Source organism: Vipera berus (genome assembly GCF_964194415.1).
Source record: "Vipera berus genome assembly, chromosome: 1".
Classification (NCBI taxonomy): Eukaryota; Metazoa; Chordata; class Lepidosauria; order Squamata; family Viperidae; genus Vipera; species Vipera berus.
Window position 1 is genome coordinate 130,405,900 of NC_138202.1, and position 20,948 is coordinate 130,426,847.

Genomic DNA, 20,948 nt, shown 5'->3' on the forward strand with positions numbered 1-20,948 from the left:
GGGCTTATATGATGCTATAATCAAAACTGACTTGAGAGGCTTATTGAAGCTATTCTATGTATGTTGGCTAAAATCCAAATCACACTGTAATATAAAGCACAGCACCAAAGATAAATTAAACTCTATATCCACAAAACTCCAGATTAAAGGAAGCAGCCCATAACATTCTCCCATAAACCCAGGCTCTGTTGAAAAGCCAAATTCTGATGGCGTTCCTGAAAGCCAGTAGAGTAAGAGTCATCTGGATCACAATGGAAATACTATTCCAAAGGTGATATCAATTGAAAAGACCCACCTTTTTCATCTTACTGCTGAAGATAGCAATCTCTGAGGGAATGGGACAACTTGCCACTGCTAACTCGCTGCGGCCAACTCACTATAGCCAACTCAGCATGGCCAACTTGCCACGGTACAATTAGCCATAGGCAACTTGCCATGGGACAACTCACTGCAGAACAATTTAATTTATTTAAAATAAATAAAAAAATATTTTACTTTTTCTTGATCACATTTCTTTCTGTCCCTCCTTTTGCATCCTTTCTTTAATGATTCTATTCCACCATCTTTATTAGTGTAACTTTTGTCCAGCAACGAGTTGTCCTGTGGCAAGTTAGCCACGGCGAGTTGTCCCTCAGCAAATTAGTGGTGGCAAGTTGGCCGTGGCAAATTGGCCATGGCAAGTTGGCCATGATGAATTGTCATAGATCCATGTCTAAAGGGAAGTGAAATGAGCCCTTCCATCCAACAAGAAGAACTAATTAAGGAAGGCAGTCCCCCAAATATCCAGGTCTTTTTCCATGAATGGCTTTAAAAGAAGTGGCCAACATCTCAAATTGCATCTGGAAGCCAAATAGTAACCAAAGCAACTCTCAAAATACTAGTATCAAATCAACAGATTGTGAAGTGACTCCCTTCTACATTTTAGACCAGCTGTAGCTTTGTCATCAAGGCCAGCCCCATGTAAAACATTTTCTAATAGTCCAAACATTAGTGACTAAGAAAGGCATGATGACTGAGAGAAATGTCTCCTACTCCAGGAAAAGTCATACATTTCACAGCAAATGAAGCTGTGAAAAAGACCCTCCTTGTCAATGCTCTCTCCCACAGCTTCATGAGCAGAGCCTGAGAGCCAGGAAGGACCTCCAGATCACAAATCAGTTCAACGCAAGAAAGTACAATAACCCCATACAATATTAAAAATGGAAATCTCAGGTATAGTGTGGCTTTAACACACCAAAGAACTCCACAGAAATAGAGCCCTAAGCTTTTTCTTCCCCATCCGAAACATAACAGGTTCCAGATACTGAAACAGCATCTTGACTGTATTACCAATCAGACTGGAGTTTGGATATACAGCTGGATGGCCTCAGCATACTGAAGATAGCCTATGTTAGATCCCTCACAGAAAGAACAGATTAAGTTACAAAATCTTGCAAGTAGGAATGTACTACCCTTCCTCTCTCTTTAATTCCATTAAAAGGAGAGAATGGGTGGGTATCTGAGACCTTTTACACAAACTACTTTCTTGGCTTTGGCTCAAGTTTCATTTATCTAATCACTACCTTGGTAATGGATCTTCATTCTGTCCTTCAAGGTCATCCCCTTTATTCACTACATATAATTCTGTATTGGCGGGTGATCTTCCCAAGCAGTATTATGTAGACGTTGAAGAAGAATGAATGCTGAACCCCGTGGTACTCCCATATTCAAGAGGTCTTTTGCCTCCTGACCATCACTAATTAGAACCCTTCAGGAAGAAAGAGAACTACTCTAGTAGGATGATTCCAGTCCCAGCCTTGTCTTTTGTGATCAGCAAAGTTTGATTAGGACTAGCACCTAACTGGACAGCAGAAGATACAACAGCATAGCAGCACAAATCCAAGACAAAAATCCCAAAAGCTTTGGTGCCAACCACAAACAGTGAACTTTCCAAGAATGATCTCTCTTTAATTGCTATACAGTACAATTTCTAATCAAACACAGTGCTATCAAGAGGGCATTCCAACTCAAGTCTTGATGACCAAGGTGATGCCTAAAGGAAAAAAACTAATCAGGTATTCTATCCAACTCTAGCTCTGAAGGGCCAAAAGTTGGTTCATTTAGGATAATGGCAGCTACTACAGTTTATTTAGAAGAGGTGTGCTAAAGAGTTACACTTTTAACACCCCTGCCATGGCGTTCCATATCACCTTCAGCTTCTGGTCAAACTCAGATGTAATCCATGCAAAGCATATTTGTAATACTCCCAACTTGAGGTTATCATTTCTGTGGATCAATATGTGTACCCTTGTACCTGAGCCAACCAGAAAGGGACAAAATTCCTCATCGAAAACACCTGGGCTTCCACTGAAAGCAATGGATCCAGGAAGATCTCCAAATGACATCTATGGTCCATAGTAGACAATGTCCCTAATTCCCAAGAAAGAGGAAGTTTTATTCATAGTTTCAGCATCACCTAATCCACCATTGCACCTAGTTATTTCCCATGATCCTGCACAGCTCCTCTCAATTCTGAAAATCTGGTTATTGTGAGCATAGTAACATCATTGTATTCTAAGCCCTCTCCATCCACTCCTGCACTTCATATAGTTTTTATATAGACTTGAATCCTTCAATATTCCACAGCTTAAACACCAGAATCAGTATAATATAATCAGCCAGTGTTATTATCTTAACATGCTTCTGCACCTGTATCATATTTTACCTTATTTATAGGAAGGCTTAACTATATTGCAAGCAGGCTAAAGAAATAAATCTACTTCTGTGAACACAATGGAGTGAAAAATTGAAAGGGTAACAATGCCACCACTAAGAACAAATGAAATTAGCATGTTTACAAATGCATTTGTTCTGAGAGTGAAATAAAGCTATCAACTGGCTGCAAGAAGAAATTAATTTGGCTTTATCAATTTATCAACAGTGCCATTCTTTCCCTTTAACTAATTTTGATGACATTATAGCCTAGAGAAAGCCTATTGAGTACGGTACTACACTCTGTTAAATTAATTGGGGAGGAAAGGTCAGACCACTACAGGAATATCCAAATACAGGCCATGGGACTACAAAGCAAAGCAATTTAAAATGTTCTAATTACACCTTATTATTTCAGTTATGATTTTAATTACATGTAAATACAAATAACAAATAAGGGACGCGGTGGCTCAGTGGGTTAGGACGCTGAGCTTGTTGATCGGAAGGTCGGCAGTTTGGCGGGTCGAATCCCGAGTGCCGTGTAGCAGAGTGAGCGCCTGTTACTCGTCCCAACTTCTGCCAACCTAGCAGTTCTAAAGCACATAAAAATGCAAGTAGAAAAATAGGGACCACTGCGGTGGGAAGGTAACAGCGTTCCGTGAGCCTTTGGCGTCTAGTCATGCCGGCCACATGACCACGGAGACGTCCTCGGGACAAGCGCTGGCTCTTCGGCTTTGAAACGGAGATGAGCACCGGCCCCTAGAGTCGGAAACGACTAACATGCATGTGCGGGGGAACCTTACAAATAACATTAAATATCTATGATGAAATATAAGTTCTATTTTAAGACATTTAAACTAGTTAATTGTCTTATTTATATTCTTAACATTTTTGCATTCCTATTTATAGGCATGAAAGATGCATGGAATTTATCAGTGTCCTTCCTTACATTTATTTCTTGCCTTCATTCAGAAAATCCCTTTCATTCCCTATTTTTCCCTATAACAACACACTTGAGTAGGCTGAGCAACATTATGCTTTCCTCTTCTTCCTTTCAATCATGTCTGATTCTCAGCAACTGCCTGGTCTCTGCAGTTTTCTTGACAAAGTTTTTCAGAACTGGTTTGCCACTGCCTCCTTCCTAGGGCTGAGAGAAAGTGACTGGCCCAAAGTCACCCAGTTGGTTTTATGCCTTAGCTGAGACTCCAGGTTTCTAGCCTGATGCCTTAACTCCTACACCAGAGTTCTCCAACCTTTCCAGTTCTGCAGAGGGGGGGGGGAGATAGAGGGGATAGTTCTGTGCCAGCGGCCAGCAAGTGGCAAGCAAGCGGTGCATGTGCTCACCTGCTGGAATTAAACCATGCTGCTGTATGCCAAAGACCAGACAAGATCGAAGTATGTTTGATGGATAAAATACCAAGAGTCAAGATATAAACTTCCAGGAACAAAAAGTGTCCAGTAACAACTATAACCATCTCTAAATTCTAAACTGCAACAACATTCCATGACAAAATTGTTGAAAACTGGTTGGTACTTTTAGGTGATAGATCAGGAGAGAAAAAGGAGCTCTGGAAAAGTGTGTAAAATGCAGAAAATTCTATTTACCATTCTAATTTATTTGCTGTTTTTTGCCTGCTTCTTCTCTAATCATCATTTTCACGTGGGGAAATCTTTCTGGCATCAAGAAGTTACAAGGCAACTTTTGATAATTGTCTTATTACTGTATTAACTTCTCTGCTAGCCTTTCCTGGTTGGGGAAATAATTGTATCTCAGATTAGTTATACTAGAACTGAGAAATGCATTTAAATGATGTGAACAGGGTATGCAAGCTTTGATTCAAAAATTTCTAGTGACTGTTGTACTGCATTATGCCCATCAGGGACAGAGATATTTGAGAGATGAAAAAACAAGTTTTCTATGTTTTCCCCCTTTGAAGGACTCTCCTGAAAAAAAAAGCTTAAGATAAAATACTAGTCCATCTCAATTTTTTAAGTTATTTCCCATCTGAATCTTATCCGTGTTCACTTAAGAGCAAGTTTCATGGTTGTCAATGACACTTTTAGGACAACTTTCCCCACCATGTTGCTTTGTAGACATGTTGAAATTCTTCTCTCTCAAGACCAGATCTTTAAATATTTTTCTCCAGTCTCCTCTTTTAATCAGCTTGATCAGGCTGAAATTGTTTGGGGTGTATAATGCTAATACAAATCCAGCAATGAAGTAACAGTAAACCTAAGACTGTCCCCTCATAAATGTTTTAGTTATGTTTTTAAATTATTATTGGTTGCATTATAATAGTTTAGCCTTAAATAACTCTATTCGGGAATTGTATACTGCTCAGAGTCTTCTGACTGGTGTAGTATGGAAGCTTGGGTAAATATTATTTCAGCATTGTCAGTTCAGTAGATTGCCATCAATATTTGACACACAAAATGAAAATACCCAAACAATTTTGAAGGTAAAGAATGAGTTAAAAATGGAGTAGCTACATAAAGGGTAAATTCAAGTTTCCATTCTGCTTGAGTGAAACCTCAACACACCTCTTTTGAAGAATGGAAACTACAACCCCTCTCCCCAAAGTGTAATTTGTGGAAGTAAAAAGTGCATATTTTTAAGACTGTGTTTGAAAAATAAAAATTGCTTGACAGCTGCATCACCTTTTTTAGGTGAAACGAAACAATACAGAAGCACCTGATATCCAAAGCAAGGCCTAATAGTTTTTCTTTATTCTTAAATGATCACTGGGTTGGCAATGGATGAATAAGGGTAATGCAATTGATAAACATGAATTGACTGGAGAATGACATGTGACCAATTACTATCTTAGTTCAAGCTATTATGTTCATTATCATTTATTAAACTGGTGTGCTGCCTGACTCCAATGACTATAGGCGGCTCACAATAGTCAAATAAAATACAATAAAACCAATAAAAGATAGCAAGTGCAATAGACCAGGTGGAAGGAAGTGGGGAGTCTCACCCTCCCTCACCAAAAGCCTGGGTGAAGATAAACAAAAGTGGGTTGGTTTAAATTAGTCAGTGAATCCATATAATTGCATGTTCAAGCAAGTTACATATCTAAGTCTAGCCTTATATATGTTTACCACATTTTGTAGAGAATATGTCCAACGAAAAGCATCTATAGCTGGGCTTTTAATATTTTAGTCTCCAAACATCTAATAATAAATTATATTTAAGAGATAGACCATTCTTCACTTGGAGATATTTTATATTGACTAATGTGAATATCCTCATTGTGCAATATGGTATGATTACTATGCATATAGGGACACGCGGTGGCTCAGTGGGTTAGGACGCTGAGTTTGTCGATCAGAAGGTCGGCAGTTTGGCAGGCCGAATCCCGAGTGCCGCATAACAGAGTGAACGCCTGTTACTCGTCCCAGCTTCTGCCAACCTAGCAGTTCGAAAGCACGTAAAAATGCAAGTAGAAAAATAGGGACCACTACGGTGGGAAGGTAACAGCGTTCCGTGAGCCTTTGGCGTATAGTCATGCCAGCCACATGACCACGGAGACGTCCTCGGACAAGCGCTGGCTCTTCAGCTTTGAAACGGAGATGAGCACCGGCCCCTAGAGTGGGAAACGACTAGCACACATGTGCGGGGGGAACCTTTACCTTTACCTTACTATGCACATCCAGCAGAACTGAAACCAGTTCTCTTGATACTCATTACGTTCGTTACACATTGAAACACATGTTTTATTTGTTCAAGATAGCAGGACGTTTTGTAAGTTTAAAGATGTGAGAATTTTCTAGAGCTTTACGATCAATTGTTTAAAGCTGTCACATCTTCACTTCGGGATTGTTTAAGCAATAAATAGCACCTTGGATGAATTGGATGCCCGGACGGATGGATAAACGCCGAGCGTATTTTCTAGAGCTGTGACTATTTCCGCTTCAGTGCAAAAAGGCGCACGGGAGAGCGCTGCGATGGGCAGCAATTCCTTAAAGCAGCTACCGTAAGTCGCCCTCCTTTTCATTCACGAAGCAGAAAGAAGTGACTGAAGCAGCGAACCTGTAGCGGCCAGGGGTTTTCAAACTTGGCCCTTTTATGACTTGTGGACTTCAACTCCCAGAATTCCTCAGCCAGCAAAGCTGGCTGAGGAATTCTGGGAGTTGAAGTCCACAAGTCATAAAAGGGCCAAGTTTGAAGACCCCTGCGTGTAGCCTGATAGGACAGGAAAAGCCAGTTCGTTAAAAACGGGTCCCGTTATCATTTAATCACTCCTCCTTACTTTTACGTGTCTCGACGAAGTGCCAACAAACCAGACTTAACACGGCAAGGCAGGCAGGCGTACCTACCAGCAAGCAAGGGCTCCAAAGCGGCCACCTCCGCAGCCACCGCTTCGCTCTCCATCTCTAGTCCGACTAGAGAGAGCGAGGCTGCTCCCAGTTCCTGGTCCTCCTCGGCTCACCCTTTCACCGTCACCGGCCAGCCCTTACTCCACCCGCGATCATGTGAGGGATCATTTGAGCCGAATCACGTGGCTTTGTTTTCAACTTCGCATCCAAGAGGCTGCACCAAGTTGGAACCGGCGCGGCCTTCTTTCTCCGTTGCCTTCGGTCCACTTGGGCCATAAAAACGTTCGGAGCAGCTCTCTTTTCCCTTCCTTATGTCGCCGAAGAGTATTAACACAACTAGCTTTTCCCCCAGTTCCAGCCAAGGTTAAAACCCCCGCGCTGGTAACTGACACTTCGCTACAGTTAGGCTAATATCCAGCTTTTTCTTTGTAATTAGCCGGTTCTCGGGGACTTGCTCCGACTTCTCCCGCGGAGAGGCTAAAGTAGTCTGCCCCGACTTGGTGGTCTCCCAATCGGTGGGAAGAGATCGTCCTCCGTCTCGTAAGCTCCCCGGTTGGGGACAGGGACCAGCTCTAACCCCGATCATCTGGAGCAGGGGTCTTCAAACTTGGCCCTTTTGTGACTTGTGGACTTCAAGTCCCAGAATTCCTCAGCCAGCATGGCTGGCTGAGGAATTCTGGGACTTGAAGTCCACAAGTCACAAAAGGGCCAAGTTTGAAGACCCCTGATCTGGAGAGCCCCAAGCCGGGCTTCCCAATCCGGCAGCCCCTTCCTCGTTCTTCCCATCACCGACGACATCGGCGGGGAAGCGCCTTGGCGAAGCCCGCCTACCTCGCGCATGCGGCTGGCCAGGTTGCCTCCTAGCCCGGGCGGGGTTTGCTTACATCGCTGCCGCCGCCGCCACCGCGGCTGGGTAACGTTAGCAGAGCAGCCGGTCGCAGGCAGGTGGGACTGCCGCCGCCCCGGCGATGGGCTCAGCCTGGAGCAACCCCGAGGAGCGGGAGCCTCTGTTGCCCCCTACGCCGCCCGCCGGGCCGCCGCCGTTTGCTCCGCATGGCCAGTTCTACCGGGCGGCGGCGGCGGCAGCGGAGTCGCGGGGCAGAGGGACGCCTCTGGCGGGGCCCCTGCCTCGCCTGCCGCCGGTGCCGGGTCGCGTGTACGGGCGGCGCTGGCTGGTGCTGCTGCTCTTCTCGCTGCTGGCCTTCTTGCAGGGCCTGGTGTGGAATACGTGGGGCCCTATTCAGAACTCGGCCCGCCAGGCCTTCGGCTTCTCCAGTTTGGATATCGCCCTGCTGGTCTTCTGGGGACCCATCGGCTTCGTGCCCTGCTTCGCCTTCATGTGGCTGATGGACAAGAAGGGTGAGGAAGGAGGGAACGGCCAGGGCGGCTGTGCCGGGAGCCGCCGTCTCCAGAGACGGGAAAGGCTCCTTCGATGAAAGCAGACCCGGTGCCTTTCGGATGCGTTGACTTGGCAGTGCCTGGCATCCTCAGCCGGCCTCCTCGGGGCGGTGGGAGATTGGGTCCCAAACACCCGGAAAGTTGGGTTGCTTTAGTGCAGGGGTCGGCAACCTTGGCTCTTTTATGACTCGCGGACTTCAACTCCCAGAATTCCTGAGCCAGCTGGCTCAGGAATTCTGGGAGTTGAAGTCCGCGAGTCATAAAAGAGCCAAGGTTGCCGACCCCTGCTTTAGTGGAAGAAAGAATTTCTTCCCCGAAGCTTTGGCCATCCAATTAGAAAGATCCGGGGAAAAAGGAAGCTTGATAGCCTTAATTACCTGACTTCCAGTCCTTGGGGCAGGTAGATATTTGTGGATCTAAAACCTGTTACTGTTTCCCTGACGTCCCTTCAGTTTCTCTTGGGAGGTGTTACATTTGAAACAAGAATTTTCATGTAAATAAATGTATAGCTTTTGAAACATTTATTACATTTGGGCCTTAATCTGTGGACTACTGTATACCCGGGCGGCTTGCAGCATCCAAAAATGCAAATTATATCATCTAAAAATAAAAACAGTACAATTAAGATCAGAACTAAAATTGTAATTCGTATCATCAAAAAAACAGTTCAGGTCAAATTAAGGGTTGATGGAAGAGACCAGAGACCAACTTTTCTCATTGTCACTATATCTTATTGGGAGAGTAGGGGCCAAAGATGCAGCTTGATTAAGGCAATCCAGAGTCTGGGAACCACATTGGAGAAAAACTTTCTCCTGGACTATATAGGTAAACTACCCCCATGCCTTTCGGGACATCTTCGGAAGGACCTTTCCAACTGACCTGAGTTACCGTGCAGGTTCATAGTAGAAGAGGTAGTTCATATAGGCCATAGCTAGGCTATGTCCTCTTGTAGCCAATGCCGAATTTAATTTGATTATCCCCTGGAAGCAGAAGGCAAGTGAATGGAAGTAGTCACTCTTGGTTATTGGTTATTGAAATGTTGATCTTTCTGACCAAGCCAAGCTATGAAACCCCTTCCTCTTTAGGGCAGCCTTCCCTTAACTTGGCAGTTTAGACAATAGTGTGATTGCTTTCCAGTTGCTAGGTAAGCATCTCTGAAAGAAAGTAGGGAATGAACTGGATTTGTGGCTAACCTTTATGATCAAGTATTATTGTAAGACTGATTATACAGAGGAATATTTATTAACTAAAATACTTTTTCATTCACAATAAGATTATTGGAAAGAGACAATGAAAGGAAAAATAATAATGTCCTGTTCGTCAGTGACAAATATTTTGTCTACAGAGAAGTTTAAAAACTTGAGAAATGGGCTTCTTTTTAACAATTAAAACTAAAATAAAATGAACAAAACTACATTAAGAACAGCTTAGCTATTCAGATTATTGTTTTTTTCTTTGTGATATTTGAATGCTATATCAAAGTAAAATGTAAACACTGGTGAGCTATTTTCTTGTAGCTAAATGTAACAAAAGGATCCTACTTAAGAGATGCAATGTGTTATTTGTCAAGACCTAATCCTGTGGTTGTCTCTTCTGTATAAAATTTTGTGTATATGTTATGAAGGCCACATATTTTATAAGTGAACAGTATTTGAGACTGTTAGCTCTCTTTAAAATTACGTATGGAGAATGTGGAGGTAGCTATATGATGAAATGTCAAAATTATGTGGCCACATGTGCTCAATGTCAGCATAAATGTCCAGTATTTTAGAAAGAATCCATACTTCATTAAAGATGGAATCCCAGAAGTTATATTGATAGGTCTTAATGTGCATTCTTGCAAGAGAAATTGCTCTGTTTGGGAGTTTTGAATATATTTTAACCAATGTGCACTAGTTTTGGGGAAATATGTCAACTCTCCAAAATTCCTCTATCCTGATTTTCTGAATTATCTGGCTTTCACTTTAGATAATTTAATTAGGCAGAACAAACATTCACACACTGGCTTTTCTGTGGGTCTTTTCCCTAAAAATAACAGTAAAGCATTGAAGATTTTTTAGATTTTACCTAATTATTAGTTGTATACTCATCTTTCCTTTAGAAACTCAGAGTAGTATAAAACTTGCATTTCTCAATTTTATCCCCACATCAACACTCTTTTGAGATATGTAGCTAGCCAAAATCTTCCAATGAGTTTCCTTGACTGAAGGTGGTCTTGAACCTTAACCTCAAGAGTTAGCATGCTATTTTTCCCTACTCTTTCTTAATATATTAGGTATACATTTGTTTTCAAATTATTGATTTTGCTTTTCAAATATGGAAGTAACTTCTAGGTTTACTATAGAAGTATATGTGGAATCAGTCAGTTTTACAAGAAATAGTGAATGTTAAGCATTTTGATAACCATAACAAACACTGCCTTTCTAGAACAATTTTAGTATTCTGTTTCTCAGTAGTAGTCAGATGTAAGCTATCAAGTGTTTTTTCCAGGGAGGGTATGATGCAATGATAATATCCTGTTAGTTTCCCGGTACTCACAAGTGATATTGCTTATAGTCAGAGAGGCTTCATTACTTTGTCAGCTCTGTCATGGATATTGCTCATGTTTTGGCTCCTTTTTGCTTTAAATAGCCTTGAAAGTTGAAAATGCATTACCACATGTTGTAGTTGTGAAATTCAATTGGATTGTTTGGTATTTGAAGAAAAGGTATTTGATTGTTCTGAATCATTCTGTTCCCATTGAGTGGCCTAATCCCTCAAACATTCTAGGGTTTATTCACCTAATGTTCTGCTTTACACAGTTCACACCATTAATGATCTAGTAAGCTTTTCAGTAATCTTAATCTATTATTTTTGGTGAAAAGAAAGAAGAGTAACTGACTTATATCTTTGTGGAATCAAACTGAATATATATATATTCATACCATTATAGGTATAAAATTCTTAAAGTGTAGAATGCAGTTAAATGCCTTTTTATTTTTATATGTGAATATTTTCTTGAAAGATTAATGTAAATTGGAAACTAAGCTTCCATTCATAGTCTAGACCAGGGGTGTCAAACTGCCGGCCTGCGGGCTGTACACATCACCGGGAAACCACGCCCAGCAATGGCGAAAAAGCTCTGATATGTTGTGTGACGTTGCGAGTTTGACATGTCTGGTCTAGATATATGGTATGTTTATGACACTATATGATGGCAAGAAGAATTTAAGGTGAATTATTTATTTACTTACTGTGTTTAAGGTCCATCCAACTCAGAATGATCTGCATTTTAAAAAGTAAAAAAAAAGAGCAGAACAGAAATACTACACATAACAAGAAATAAGTTGTTTGATGTTAAAAGCCTCCTTATCAAAAGGCCTAGGAAAATAGCCGAAATATCACTCTGAATATCATCAGAGTGGAAGCCATGTGGTTCTTGACAGGGGGGAGGGAGGAGGGGGACATGCTTTTCCAAAGGGCAGGGATTACAACAGAGAAGGTATGCTTCTGAAGCCCAAATAGCTTTGATCAAAGGCATCTGAAGTGCACTTACTTTGTAAAATTTTAGTGAACATGCAGTAGCTATTGGAGATAGATTGTCCCTCAAGTGACCAGGCTTAATAGGTGATAACCAGCACCTTAAATTTTGCCATAAGCCTCTTGGAATCGTAGCTCCTGCCAGCAGAGTCTTTGCACAGTTTCAGCTGGTGCACCAATTATACCTGCTGCTGGATCAGGATGTTCTGCTTACGGTCACTTATGCCTTAGTTATCTCCTGGTTGGATTAATGCAGTGTGACCTGTATGGGACTATTCCTTACTCAATGGATGGAATGAAACTATAAGGAAAAGGTATAGATACTCAGCTCCTGAACCATGCAAGCTTTGCTTACAAAAGAGAAATGACAGGATGAGTACAGAGAGCACTGAAAAATAACCAGAACATCATTTTGACAATAAAATAAAACTGAAGACTTTTTTGTAAAGGTAAAGGTTCCCCCACACATGCGTGCTAGTCGTTTCCGACTCTAGGGGCCGGTGCTCATCTCCGTTTCAAAGCCGAAGAGCCAGCGCTTGTCCGAGGACGTCTCCGTGGTCATGTGGCCGGCATGACTAGACGCCAAAGGCGCACGGAACGCTGTTACCTTCCCACCGTAGTGGTCCCTATTTTTCTACTTGCATTTTTATGTGCTTTCGAACTGCTAGGTTGGCAGAAGCTGGGACGAGTAACAGGTGCTCACTCTGTTACGCGGCACTCGTGATTCCACCCGCTGAACTGCCGACCTTCTGATCGACAAGCTCAGCGTCCTAACCCACTGAGCCACCGCGTCCCTGAAGACTTTTTACTACGTAAAATTAGGAACAGCATGATTCTGCTTTTTCAGAAAGTCAGCAAAACGATACTGGGATTTCACTGAAGGTTAAATATAAAAGTTGGTGTTAAATACAAATATTTTTTTCCTTTTCTAACTTGCTAATGTTTATTTTTCATTTTGCAAAACAAACTTGTTTAAAAGAAAAATAACCCAACACAAAAAGCAAAAGCAAGTAAATAATAAAAGGAATGCTAATTGGAAGCATACGTGACTGTATCTTCAACCTGTGCAAATGATTCAGTAAATGCAGTTCCTCTCTGGACCCCTTCACAGAGCAGGTGTGCCCTTGGTTTGCTTTGCTAGCTGAAATGGCAGAATTGGGAGGGTGTCAGAGTCACCATCTGAACCTTCAGGTTGTTCATAGCTTTGAAGAGTGAATGCAGATTGGGAAGTAAAACACCTCAAACTATTTGCACTTGCTTCATTATATAAACCTACATGTAAGCTTTAAAAAAAGATTTTTTTTAACTTAAGAAAAAAAGCTGTATTGAGCTTCAACTCCCATAATTCTCCAGCCAATTTTGCCTTTGGCGCTCAAGACTAAATGAGTTCAGCTGAAAGTGCAAGGACAGCAATTAGGCTTTTAATTGTAACTTTTTAAACAAGAAATTCTTGCTTATTCCCATAGAAATAGTTATCCACATGTGTGCCTTTTCGTTTATGTTTACATTATTTCAGTGGTTTATCTTTTCATGTCCCCAAGGCTCTGAATTAATTGTAGTATTTTAAAATTAACTGTTTACAAAGCAATTCCAGATATGCCTTATTAAAAGAAGTCCACTGAGTTCAGTGAGAGTTACTACCAGAAGATTACAGTTTTGGTAAGAAAGTGAAATGGCTATACAGATATGAAGAGGATCTATGATGGATTACAAAATTGTCAGAGATGTTAGATTTGTTTAATTTAGCAACTCTTGAAAACAGTAAATTGAAAGTGCCTTTTTAGTGATTAAAGCTGTTAAAAGATATACATATCAAGAGTTTCTTCCATGCTGGAGAGTGAACAATGCTGAAGTGTAACAACTCTGTTTTGTAGTTTTACTATATTAGAAAGGACTTTCCCTCCAAACATGGAAGAGCTGGAAGGGCATTTTATATTTGTGGAATAAAATTTCAGAACAAGGAATCTAGAAGAATATGTGAAATCATTGATGAAGCACCTTCCCTATCCAGGGATTTTTTTTTCCTATCAGCCAGGCAGGAAAGATGTAGTAACTTTACCCACTTTTTTTTTAACCTCATTTCACATATTCATTCTTTTTCCATGGAGGGCAGTGAGAGAGTAGGACAAGGCTAGTATGTTCATATCCTGCTCCCCCTTGAAAAGGAGTAAACTGTGGTAGGAGCTGAAGATTTCATAATAATTGAACAGGACTTGGGGTAGAAATGACTGAAGTGGCAATTGCAAAAGAATTCAGTTCAGTTTTGTTCAGGAGATTGCAGGACATTGATGGTCATGGATCTTCATTGGATGCATCTCTGTGCTACCCCTTGCACATTCTTCATCATTTAGATGAGTTCACTTTTGTACATTACTGCTCAAGTGTTTCTGTGTACTTCCTGCTTTTATTTTTCTTCCTTCCACCTTTTTTCCAACACAATTCTTTGCATTGTATAGAGTTGCATTTGAGTACGTGATTCAGAGTTTTTGAGCCTTGATGAGGTTCCTTTTCTCTTGTGCCATCTCTAGGACTTCAAGATTTGATCTTTTGTCACTAAGGGAATCTGAACATTATCCTTAAAAACCATGTTATAAAAACTTTCAGCCTGCTGTCAGCTTATTTTGTAGTTGTAAAGGAGAGTTGATAAAAATCAGTCATTGCTTGGTTCCATTAGATTCCTTTTTATTATTTTGTTCCAAGATTTAGATATAGGCTTGCTTGCTGTTTTTACTATTTTTCTCCCTTGCATCATAAATAGTTTTAAAATAGTTTTATATTTATCTTTCTTGAGAATAGTCTTATCTGAAGTTTTTCTGGGAATTTCTATTTGCCATCTTCTGTAGTTGTACAAAATAAATAGCATTCTTATCTTGCTAAACGGGGACATCACTGTCCATTGTTTTTATTTGCAAAGGATCTTTATACTTGGAAATTACCATTGCTTCCTTTTTTAAATACTAAATAACTAATGGTATTTATTTTTCCCCTCTCTTAGAAGCTTCAGATCCTCTTTTTCCCTCCAGAAAAACTGTAATATCTTACTTTAAATTGTTTTAGACCACCTATTGAGAGTCCCAGTGAAGTGCTTAGTTCATCAAACATTTCTTCTGCACATGTGCTTCTCCATAAAAACCCCTATGTGTAGAGCAATTTTCCACAAGAGGCTAGATTACACTGTACTTTTGGAAGGAAGTTAAAAAGAATTTTCCCAGAGGGCCTTTATAATTAGTTATGGTAAGATAACACCATAGGCAGGTTTATATTGCTCTGATTAGGTTATTGGCTTATTTTTTTATAAATTGTAATGATGACATATAGTACTGTACTCCCAAAATATTTGATGACAAATTATTTTTGTATGCCACTAAGAGCCCATCATTGTGACAGTTTAGAGATTAAATAAATAAATCTAGATGCACAATATAGAGTTTTTCCATACAAAAGGGGAACCTAGTTGGCTGCAGAATTCTACTGGCATGAAGGAACTATTTGGACCTATTTGTGATGGAATGTGCACCTGGAACAACAGTGGGGGAGAGTTTTGGCAACAGAGAGATTTTCCATAGAGAGACTCCCATTATGAGAGTGCACAGTCCAGGGAGGGAGGGGGGAAGAGATTCAGAATAGCCACACCCTAGAATCCTTTAACATATATCTAATAGGCTAATAGGCTAGGGTAGGGGTAGGGAACCTTGGCTCTTTTATGATTTGTGGACTTCAGCTCCCAGAATTCCTGAGTCAGCATGGCTGGTTCAGGAATTCTGGGTGTTGAAGTCCACAAGTCATAAAAGAGCCAAGGTTCTCTATCCCTGAGTTAGGACTTTTGTTTGGCAAGATTCTGTCCTATGTGCAAGCAAATATAGGATTAGACACTATTGGATTTCACTGTGTTGTCTTTGGGTGGGCCTTGGCACTGTCAATGCATAGTTAGAGCTAGTATAATAAAAGATGTTTTATGGTGTTTCCTGCGCACAGAAAGTCACAGAATGACTGGGTCGGTCATGTTTGTCAACTCAGCCTAATAGAGTTCTGAGGGGGGCGGAATGATAGAACAAGTGCTATGTAGACAACCTTCAGTTTTAGAATGGAGGTTAGATATAAATCTGAAGAGCAATCATGACTAGGGCTCCTTAATTAAAGCCTTGAGCATGCAGTATATAATCTGTAAAATTAAGTATATTCTATAGTGTTTCTGAGACCTAGCAGGTTTCATCTCTTAAACTCTTCTTTGGTGTTCTTCCTGTCTATTATGAATACATTGACAGAAGGGATCATCTAAATAGATGCTAAGACGTTACATAAATATTTTTAGAAATAAAAGCAAAAAAGAAAGATAATTGGAGCTGTTTCATCAAACTTTGGATATTCATTTCTCAAGTTCTCTTACCTTATTTGGGAAGATTTCTTAATTATTGGAGGATTTGGGGAAAGCTTTGGGACTGTATAAGGCAGGAAAAACATTGCCTTATTGGTGAGCACTTTGTAAAATCTGCCCTTGTTTTAACAGAAAGAAAAGAAATGGTATAAAATTAGATATTTTCAACATTACCTCTTATTCTGTTTGATTATTATAAACACAAGCCTCCGTGTGATGTCATGGGCTAAAAACATAACCCAGAGAATAAACGAGGGAGCATCTTGTTTTTGTTACTTAAAATAACTGTTATGAGTAATACAGGATGTGATTATAAGTTGCAGTGTGTTGCTACATGGGAATTATATGTACTGTATATTTTAATTTTGTAAAAATAACAAGGAAGTAGGAAGGGTAAAAAATTTAAAACCACTTGTGTTTGTTAGTTGGTGTGACATATGTCAATATTTGTTTGTGCATGGTCTTTGCATGTAGAATTCCATCGGTAATTACAATACTGGATTAATTTTATTCAAGTTCTTCTCCCTTTCTCAGAACACTAGTACCGAGGGCAATCCAATACATTTTTTAAGACATAAGAGACAAGGGAAGCACTAATTCACCCAGGAAGTAATTAATTTATGGAGTACAATTACTACAAAATGTGGCTATGGCACTAACTTGGATAGTTTTAAAATTCATAGAGAATATGTCTGTGAACTGTTGTTTTTGAAGGCTTAGTGTTATCTTTGGATTGGGGATTGTGTGCATCCAAATACCAGTTGCTGTGTGTCAATGGAGGGGGAGGGCTATGTTCCTTCTGTGCTTATAAAAGCACATGGGGCATTTGATTGGCTTGAGAAACAGTATATTGGACTCATCCAGAAGTTCTTTTATTATGTTCTAATACAATTTTTCTTCCAGTATAAATGCTAAGTTGTTTTGTTTAATACTCAAAAATGAACATATTTCCCTTTTTACTAAATCTCTTTTCTTTTATGAAAAATAGGGTTCTTCTGTTCTTAATACTATTCTACTAATTATAATGCTTTGTAATGTCTTAATGATCCTTAGAAGTTCAGGAACACTCTTGAGTTTTTTGATAGTCTCCATCTGCATCCTCTTTCACATGAACCCCTATCACATCCATTTGTAAAACTTGCTTTTAAAAATAATTGCAAATTGTGATGTCACATTAACTTTGATTATTACATGGATTTACTGTGTCATAATAATAAGAAGTAATAAGCCCAAACTCAACATTTATGAACAAACTACCAAAACATTAAGAAGTGTTATATTACACTTTAAACATGTATAATCACATTCTTTTATATTCTGAAGTTCCCTACCTTAGTTATTTTATAATGATATTGATCTGTGCAATTCCTTTTCTCAAGGATTGTCACTTTGAGTTCAAAAACAGAGTACAATATCTTGTGGGATTGATTTGGATTAATTGTGTGGTGATCACTTTCTGGTATAGAGAATGATGTATATATTCCACAGTTGTTGTGAGTGATATCTTTGTTGCTGATCTTATAATGTGATTTGTTCTTGCTGGTAAATAGTTTTAAGTTAAATGGTTATCTGTAAGTGATATACAACTATCAACTATTGCCCATGAAGTAGTAGCACCTTTTCCAGGATGGGCTATAGATTGCTGATATAGTTGAGTGGTTTTATCTGGGGAGTGTTGCAATATATATTACTTTTTCTTCTAGTATTTTGTACAGTAGATTTTTTAAGAAAATTAAACATCATGACACATCATGAGGATTGGAAACATTGTGGACGCTGCAATTTAAAAAAATGTTGATAATTTAAGTCAGACATGTCAAACACAAGGCCCGGGGGCCAGATCCGGCCCGTGAAGTGGTTTCATGCGGCCCGCGAAGCCATCCTGGAAACAGTGAGGGAACGGCCCCCACTGCCTTGGCCCTGGCCCAGAGACCCTCCTCCTGCCAGAGACCCTCAGATCTGTCCCACTCCTGCCCGGGCCCCCATAGGCAACCTTGATGCGAACGTTGTAGAGCTGGCCACGCCCACCCAGTAGGCCATACGCACTCTAGCCACGCCCACCCAGTAGGCCACAGCTACCCTGGCCATACCCACCCGGCCTCCTGAGGGCAACCGCAATGCTGATGTGGCCCTCAATGAAATTGAGTTTGACACCCCTGATTTAAGTGCTATGATAAATGATATCTATGAATCTCGTATCTGGGACTTATAGATTATGAGGATTACCTTAGAAACCAACTAAAATGTTGTTGAATATTGAGTCAGCCAACTTATAGTCAAGGTCATGATCTTGGTCTCCAGTGAATATTCCAATTTCAAAGGTCAACAGAATAAGGTTGGAAGCTATTACATAATACTAATGATTCCTGATTACAGTATACTTTGTGTGGTATTTATACCTGGCACAAACAAAACAAGCCCAGTGGTTTACAGTAGTTAAATAGAACAAAAAAAACCATATATGGTAAAAACAATAACAAGATCTGAACTTAATAACCTAATACTACTATACATATCATTAGACAAAATTGGGCTTCCTATTATTCACCATATAACTCCCAGAATACAGTAATTCAGTTTTCAAAAGAGCCTTGGTGGAGCAGTGGGCTAATGCCTCCTTAAGTAACACCAGCTGCCTGCAATTAGTGCAGGTTCGCATCCCACCAGGCTCAAGGTTGACTCAGCCTTCCGTCCTTCCGAGGTAGGTAAAATGAGGACCCAGATTGTTGGGGGCAATAAGCTGACTTTGTAATAATGCCGCTTAGGGTGTGTGTGAAAGCCCTAATAAGCTGGCATATACATAGAATGAAGGCTACTGCTAAGCTTGTAAGCCGCCCTGAGTCTTCGGAGAAGGGCGGGATATAAATGGAATTAAAAAAAAGTTTCCAAAAGACAAAAATTGTGGGCCCAACCTGATTTCTAATGGAAGGGCGTTTCATAATATAGATGGTATCACTGAAAAGCTATGAGCTTCCACTCCATATACATTGCAGAAATGGGGAATTATCAGCAATTCAAGGTGCTGGTGATGACCTATAAAGCCCTAAATGGCATGGGCCCGGATTATCTGAGGGAGCACCTGCTGCCAGCATCAACTTCCCATCGTCCTGTGCACTCCCACAGGGAGGGCCACCTCAGGGTACCGCCGGTCAAGGATTGCCGGTGGGTGATCCCAGGGGGAGGGTGTTCTCTGTGGGTGCGCCTGCCCTATGGAATCAACTGCCAACGGAACTCTGGACTGCCCCCGACCTTCATTCGTTTCGCCGGGACCTAAAAACCTGGCTCTTTGAGCTATCTGGCCTGCACTGAGGGGTTTTAATGATTTTAAATTGTGATTTTGATTTTTTTTGGGCTATATTTAATTTAATTTAATTTTAATTTTATATTGTATTGTTTTTAAATTCTGCCCTGAGTCCTTTGGGAATAGGGCTGTATATAAACTGAATAAATAAATAAATAAATAAATTTCTCTGACACACAAGTCAAGCAGTAGATTCTGGACTGAGAAGAAGGTCCTACAAGTACCTCAGTGCCAATTCATGTAGAATTTATTGATAAAAACCAGCACAGTAGCTAAAAGAAAGCTTTGCAGAGACCAGAGCTAAGTTGTAATGTGCTTCTAGGAGCAAGTGCCAACAAATAACTGGGCTGCTGATTTTGGACAAATGGAAACTTCTCAGTGATTTTAAAGGCAGTACATGTAGACTGCATTGCAGTAGGCTACAAGCATAGTAATGAAATTATTATGTGGGGGGCTGCGCCTAGCATACCAACTGAATTTAGGCAAAGTTCCCTCACAAGCACCCACATACCTTCCCTCTGTCTGCTCAGATACCAGTAGCCATTATTCCAAGAGGAGCCCCATGTTACATCCCTACTTCTTCAGGGACAGTCTCTCTCTCTCTCTCTCTCTCTCTCTCTCACACACACACACACACACACACACACACACACACACACACTAGAGTACAATACCATACTGAACAAATAGCAACTCCAAAAGGTGGAGGAGGGAACTAGACGTAAAGCCATACTGGATGTAAAGCCATACTGAAGAAGTGATAGAGGGAATTGAATTTACTGGAACCTTGGATGAAAGTGACCACGTCATACTGGAATTTAATATAATGCAAACACTAGCAACAGAAAACAATCCAACCAGGGTCTTAAACTTCAGAAGAGATGACTTTAACAAACTCAGAGAGAACCTAGGAAAGATCCCATGGATGAAAATTGTAAAGGGGAAAACAACCCAAGAAGCATGGGAAACCCTGAAAAATGTGATCATAAAAGCCCATATCAGCACAATAGCACTGAAAAAGAAAAACAAGAAACTCAAGAAGAAACCAGCATGGCTGCACAAAGATCTCTCTGACAAACTGAAAGACAAAAAGGACAATTACAAATAATGGAAAAAGGGGCACATACCTAAGGCCGATTATCAGCAAACAGCCAGAACATGCAAAGATATCAGGAAAGCAAAGGCTCAGAACAAAGACTTGCAACAGAAATCAAGGATAATAAAAAAAAGTTTCTTCCAATATATTAACAACAAGAAAAAAGTCAAGAAAACTGTATGTCCACTAAAGAGAAAATATGGCAAGGAAAAAAACAGGCAACAGGGAGAAAGCAGAACTGCTTA

General features: G+C 40.4%; 2 protein-coding genes across 3 annotated transcripts in view; one reads left to right on the top strand and one right to left on the bottom strand.

The window, feature by feature from the left end:
* Positions 1-7,112, bottom strand: part of HSPBAP1 (HSPB1 associated protein 1) — a 71,616-nt gene extending 64,504 nt beyond the window's left edge. Inside the window, exon 1 of one of the 2 annotated variants that reach the window (XM_081315128.1) lies at positions 7,015-7,112. In XM_081315128.1, coding sequence (XP_081171254.1) covers positions 7,015-7,069 — 55 coding nt within the window. In that variant the 5' untranslated portion in view covers positions 7,070-7,112. Of the gene's footprint in view, positions 1-2,293; positions 2,399-7,014 lie in introns of those variants that run through there. The other variant, XM_081315127.1, reaches the window with a different exon arrangement.
* Positions 7,113-7,927: 815 nt separating this feature from the next.
* Positions 7,928-20,948, top strand: part of SLC49A4 (solute carrier family 49 member 4) — a 103,458-nt gene continuing 90,437 nt past the window's right edge. The window contains exon 1 of the mRNA XM_081314767.1: positions 7,928-8,373. Within this exon, the coding sequence (XP_081170893.1) occupies positions 7,983-8,373 (391 nt within the window). The 5' untranslated portion in view covers positions 7,928-7,982. The remainder of the gene's footprint in view (positions 8,374-20,948) is intronic.